Genomic DNA, 6,000 nt, shown 5'->3' on the forward strand with positions numbered 1-6,000 from the left:
TTAATGAATATATATATATATTTTAGTTGGAAACATATTTCATATGCTTTTAGTTTTTCATTAGATTATTGTCAAACAAACTAATATCAATACTATTAAAAGGGAAGGAGTTTTAATAAATCTACTTAAAAAGGTTGTTCGGACCCTTTTATTAATTAATAATATTTTGGTCTTACCTTAAATTTCAACTAATAATTAGTTACCTTATATTTCTTTAACAATCATTCAGTCAATATTTTTATGTATTAGACCCATATCTTTTTGTTCACGATTTGATTATACCACATATATACTTTATTTATTAGACCGCATCATTTGGTACACGAAAATATTATACCACATGATACACTTCATTTTATTAAAACACACTTCTTATCAATACATCACTTATTAATCTCAACCACGGGTTGTAGCAATATTAAAGGTTTAACGTTCAAATATGGATTCATTACAACATTAAATGAAACTAACATGTATTGTAAGTCAATTTCTATACTTTTATTAAAAGAGAAACTGGTTTTTGCTCATTAACAATAGTATAGGTATTGGAAACAATAGAAAATATATTGGAAACGTTTCATTCAAATAAATACTGAAATTTTGGTTGTTAAAATCAATGCTGATATTGCGTAGATTGTAACAATCAGTTTGAAAAACAAAAGAGAATATATTATCGATATGCTAATTATATTCATTTACTTGATTAACACTTTTATTGATTTTGAATTCATTTTAAAGAAAGTCGATTGTTAGAATATATTTTCAGAATATATTGTACTTTATTGGGAATATATTATATATACAATTTATAAATAAATTACTGAAACAATTCTTTTTTTATTTAGAATTTTAATCCACATAATATTGGTTTCAAAGATAAAGAATCTGCTTGATGAAATTCATTTTAATGTTAGTTTCGTTTTTTCAGTTTGGTATGATTCATTCTTCAATAAATGTTATCAGATCAATGCTTTATCTTATTTAAAAATTCATTAAATTTTATTTAATTTCATAAACAAAAAGCGCGGATCAAAATCTAGTAAAATCGGTAAATCACTTTAAAACTAAACTAAGTTAATCTTGAACCGAACTAAACCTAAACCATACCAAAAATTAGTTGGGGTGAGTTTGGTTAGAGTTTTACCAAAACCAAACTGAACCAAACTCAGACAAAACCCGAAATTAAACCCTAAGACATAAACATAACTCCGCCTTCTTCCTCTTTCCAGTTTACGGACAAAAAAGAATCAGATTTTTGAAAAGCTGCGAAAGATCAAACCTTTTTGGTTCGTACGCACTCGAGAGCATCGGTGCAAATGTCTCTGACCCTAAAAATCTCTCACATTTCAAACCTCTCCAGCGATGTGTTCAACACTACTGTAGAGCCGCGAATTCAATGCAGAGCCGGTCAAGCGTCGGTTTGCTTCCGCCGCAGCCCTGGTTTCGTATCCGCACGGATCCATTGGAGCTCGGAGCTGTCTTCTCGGAGCTTTAGAGCTCGATGCGTTGGATCGGACGTGGTCACGAGGGAAATCTCCGGCAGATCGAAAGATGAGACCTTTAGCGAGTTGGAGCCGGAACTCGACGGCGGTGACGGCGGAGGCGGAGGAGATGACGGTGGGATTAACGGAGGAAACGGGGGTGGTGGTGATGGAGGCGGAGAGGGAGGTGATGATGGAGGGGAGGATGAAGCTGAGGAGAAGGAGTTTGGTCCGATACTGAAGTTCGATGAAGTTATGAAGGAGACAGAGCGTAGAGGGATTGCACTACCTGAGGATATGTTGGAGGCTGCCAAGTCTGTTGGGATTAGGAAGCTCTTCCTTCTCCGTTATCTCGATCTACAGGTTTGGTTCTTTTTTAGAAGATAAAGATGTTCCGTAAGATTATGATGAGTTATATTATGTCTGAGGGTAATGATGATTTTGCAGGGATCTGTTTGGCCGCTTGGTTTTCTGATGAGGACATGCACGATGCTTCGAAACAGAATGCTCGCAGATCCTTCCTTTCTCTTCAAAGTTGGAACCGAGGTTTGTTTTTTAATATGAATCCTTGGACTTGTCACTTGTGGAGTTACTGAAAAGATATTGGTTTTGCGGATTTGAATGCAGATAGCGATAGACTCTTGCTGTGCAACGTTTGCGGAAGTGCAGAAGAGAGGGGAAGATTTCTGGTCAGAGTTTGAGTTGTATGCGGCTGATCTTTTGGTTGGTCTTGTGGTTGATGTTGCTTTGGTTGGGCTTTTGGCTCCCTATGCACGTATCGGGAAGACATCTTTGCCATCATCAACTGGTTTATTTAGCGGCCTTAAGCGATCTTGTGCAGCTCTTCCCAGCAGGTAAAGACTGTCACTGTCTCACTTTGTGCTCCATGTTTTGGACTTGACTGTATATTCGAACTTATATGTACTTATTATTGTGTGGTTATGAAGTGTTTTTGAAGCGGAAAGACCGGGTTGTAAATTCTCGGTTAACCAGCGGGTTGCAACTTTCTTCTACAAGGTATGAAGAAGAAAGCTGCTTTAATGTTCTTTGTGGTTTGTTCTTCCTTCCATGCCTTTGGTTTAACTAACCGGTGTGGTTATCTAGGGTGTCTTGTATGGGTCTGTTGGATTCGGCTGCGGTCTTATCGGGCAGGGGATTGCAAATCTCATCATGACGGCAAAGCGGTATTCTATCTTACTACTTCTCACTTCTCATTCATGATAATCTTAAACTGTTCACTAAGGGTTGCTATGTCAATATAGGAGTATAAAGAAGTCAGAAGAAGACGTCCCTGTTCCACCTCTATTCGAAAGTGCTGCTCTCTGGGGTAAGTCATCCTAACTTAGTTGTAGAACTCAAGAGACAAGTGCCAAGATTTATCTGTGAAACGTTGAATTGAACACACTCTTTTATGTTGTGTTCCCTCACCAGGTGTGTTCCTGGGGTTATCTTCCAACGCACGTTACCAAATCATCAACGGGCTGGAACGGGTAGTGGAAGGTTCTACAGCAGCCAAACGCATCCCTGTTGTTGCGATGGCGTTTACGGTTGGAGTCCGGTTCGCTAACAATGTATATGGCGGTATGCAGTTTGTTGATTGGGCTAAGTTATCCGGCGTCCAGTAGTCTAACCGGCTCGGTTTTGTTTAGTCTGATGGAGCTATTGGTTATTGAACGTCGTTAGTGGTTAGGTTAGTTACCGAGAGTTATAGAAAGAGTCTGGTTCTTGATATGAACCGAATTCTTCTAACCGGGTTACTCGATACAACACTTTCGATTTCGTTTTGCTATCGTAGTTCTCCAGTTTCCTTTATACTAGTATGCAATAATGACATTTTCATATCATTGAATAAGAAAAATAGAATGTTTCCATTGTTAAATTTTATGTAGAAAGGAAAATTTCCATTCATCTCATCTACATAATCTTTATTATATATTGGCTTTTATAGTTTTTGGTGAAGTAAAGATTTGAGGTTTAAGGTTTTCATCAACCAACAACAATGACGAAGGTTTCACTGCTTACTCTTATCTTTCGCGACAAGCTACAAACTGTCCACAAAAACTCAGATGTTGTCGAGAAAAAACCTTTAGATCCACCGTCCAATGACAACCGCGATCAACTGACCAAAGAAGTTGATTCTTGGTCATCGTTTCAAATGCCTGTTCACTACCCAAAATTCACAAAGGAACAGTACGAGAGTAACTTGATCGGCTTCTCAAACTATATGGTCTGCCTACAAATATCGGTGACTTGTCTTGCAAGAAACAATTTGCAATGGGTGCATTCTTGTGGGAGAAGGTGATAGAGTCATCTCCAGCTAAGCATGAATAAGTAGATCCCTAATTCGTCAATCGGTGATTTTGGGTGAGAGCTGTTTGATGGGATTGATGAAGCCTTTCAAATATATGGTTCACTATTAGCAGATAAAGACCTAACTTTGTTTGTTCCTAAAGTTTTGTTTCTGGTTGTTTTGTCTGGATATTATCGATCTTTTTTTTTTTTCATTTTAATAGATATAATATATATTTAGTGTATCTGATAAAATGATTTTTTTTTATGCTAAGTAAAAATATTAGTGAGAGAATATATATTTCGATTAGTTTAGATATGGAAACAAATCTATAAATATTATAGATTTATAATATATAGGAGTATCGGGCAGGGGATTGCAAATCTCATCATGACGGCAAAGCGGTATTCTATCTTACTACTTCTCACTTCTCATTCATGATAATCTTAAACTGTTCACTAAGGGTTGCTATGTCAATATAGGAGTATAAAGAAGTCAGAAGAAGACGTCCCTGTTCCACCTCTATTCGAAAGTGCTGCTCTCTGGGGTAAGTCATCCTAACTTAGTTGTAGAACTCAAGAGACAAGTGCCAAGATTTATCTGTGAAACGTTGAATTGAACACACTCTTTTATGTTGTGTTCCCTCACCAGGTGTGTTCCTGGGGTTATCTTCCAACGCACGTTACCAAATCATCAACGGGCTGGAACGGGTAGTGGAAGGTTCTACAGCAGCCAAACGCATCCCTGTTGTTGCGATGGCGTTTACGGTTGGAGTCCGGTTCGCTAACAATGTATATGGCGGTATGCAGTTTGTTGATTGGGCTAAGTTATCCGGCGTCCAGTAGTCTAACCGGCTCGGTTTTGTTTAGTCTGATGGAGCTATTGGTTATTGAACGTCGTTAGTGGTTAGGTTAGTTACCGAGAGTTATAGAAAGAGTCTGGTTCTTGATATGAACCGAATTCTTCTAACCGGGTTACTCGATACAACACTTTCGATTTCGTTTTGCTATCGTAGTTCTCCAGTTTCCTTTATACTAGTATGCAATAATGACATTTTCATATCATTGAATAAGAAAAATAGAATGTTTCCATTGTTAAATTTTATGTAGAAAGGAAAATTTCCATTCATCTCATCTACATAATCTTTATTATATATTGGCTTTTATAGTTTTTGGTGAAGTAAAGATTTGAGGTTTAAGGTTTTCATCAACCAACAACAATGACGAAGGTTTCACTGCTTACTCTTATCTTTCGCGACAAGCTACAAACTGTCCACAAAAACTCAGATGTTGTCGAGAAAAAACCTTTAGATCCACCGTCCAATGACAACCGCGATCAACTGACCAAAGAAGTTGATTCTTGGTCATCGTTTCAAATGCCTGTTCACTACCCAAAATTCACAAAGGAACAGTACGAGAGTAACTTGATCGGCTTCTCAAACTATATGGTCTGCCTACAAATATCGGTGACTTGTCTTGCAAGAAACAATTTGCAATGGGTGCATTCTTGTGGGAGAAGGTGATAGAGTCATCTCCAGCTAAGCATGAATAAGTAGATCCCTAATTCGTCAATCGGTGATTTTGGGTGAGAGCTGTTTGATGGGATTGATGAAGCCTTTCAAATATATGGTTCACTATTAGCAGATAAAGACCTAACTTTGTTTGTTCCTAAAGTTTTGTTTCTGGTTGTTTTGTCTGGATATTATCGATCTTTTTTTTTTTTCATTTTAATAGATATAATATATATTTAGTGTATCTGATAAAATGATTTTTTTTTATGCTAAGTAAAAATATTAGTGAGAGAATATATATTTCGATTAGTTTAGATATGGAAACAAATCTATAAATATTAAGGAAAACTAGACCCTGACCCGCGCGTCAGCGCGGATATGAATTTTCGGTTTTTGGTTATTTATTTAACTAAATGATGTATTTGTAATATTTGATGTATTATATTCACCAAGTAAATAATTTTTTTGGCGTCTTAAACCATCTATTTATGACGAATATTCGATATATATAAAAATTGAACAAATAGACGTAATTAGAGAATTGTTGATGATATGAAAAAAACAATGGTATTAATGTAAAATATGAAAAAATATTATATTATGACTTAGTATGGCATAAAAGATTATAAATTAGTTATACATGTTTAAAGAAAATACAATGATTTTTAAACTTCTATAAAAAATTTAACATATAAAAAAAAGGCGATGAATTAGTCATC

At 36.1% G+C, this 6,000-nt stretch overlaps 2 protein-coding genes across 2 annotated transcripts; both read left to right on the top strand.

The window, feature by feature from the left end:
• Positions 1-1,191: 1,191 nt before the first annotated feature.
• Positions 1,192-3,360, top strand: LOC106371637 (protein RETICULATA-RELATED 1, chloroplastic-like). The gene is made up of 7 exons (XM_048743050.1): positions 1,192-1,844; positions 1,929-2,027; positions 2,109-2,335; positions 2,429-2,498; positions 2,586-2,665; positions 2,744-2,808; positions 2,913-3,360. Exons 1-7 carry the CDS (start codon positions 1,317-1,319, stop codon positions 3,104-3,106), a joined length of 1,263 nt encoding a protein of 420 aa, XP_048599007.1. The 5' UTR covers positions 1,192-1,316; the 3' UTR covers positions 3,107-3,360.
• Positions 3,361-4,138: 778 nt separating this feature from the next.
• LOC125579219 (protein RETICULATA-RELATED 1, chloroplastic-like) lies at positions 4,139-4,870 on the top strand. The gene is made up of 3 exons (XM_048743051.1): positions 4,139-4,175; positions 4,254-4,318; positions 4,423-4,870. The coding sequence occupies exons 1-3, from the start codon at positions 4,162-4,164 to the stop codon at positions 4,614-4,616; spliced, it is 273 nt and encodes a 90-aa protein (XP_048599008.1). The 5' UTR covers positions 4,139-4,161; the 3' UTR covers positions 4,617-4,870.
• Positions 4,871-6,000: the final 1,130 nt, after the last annotated feature.

Source organism: Brassica napus, chromosome A10, assembly GCF_020379485.1.
Source record: "Brassica napus cultivar Da-Ae chromosome A10, Da-Ae, whole genome shotgun sequence".
NCBI lineage: Eukaryota > Viridiplantae > Streptophyta > Magnoliopsida > Brassicales > Brassicaceae > Brassica > Brassica napus.

Bases quoted from the DNA above. Each gene is read 5' to 3' on its own strand.
- LOC106371637 (XM_048743050.1), top strand. From the start codon at position 1,317: ATGTCTCTGACCCTAAAAATCTCTCACATTTCAAACCTCTCCAGCGAT. The intron at 1,845-1,928 runs GTTTGGTTCTTT...ATGATTTTGCAG, and splicing joins TCCGTTATCTCGATCTACAG to GGATCTGTTTGGCCGCTTGG. The intron at 2,336-2,428 runs GTAAAGACTGTC...GTGGTTATGAAG, and splicing joins TGTGCAGCTCTTCCCAGCAG to TGTTTTTGAAGCGGAAAGAC.
- LOC125579219 (XM_048743051.1), top strand. The intron at 4,319-4,422 runs GTAAGTCATCCT...TTCCCTCACCAG, and splicing joins CGAAAGTGCTGCTCTCTGGG to GTGTGTTCCTGGGGTTATCT.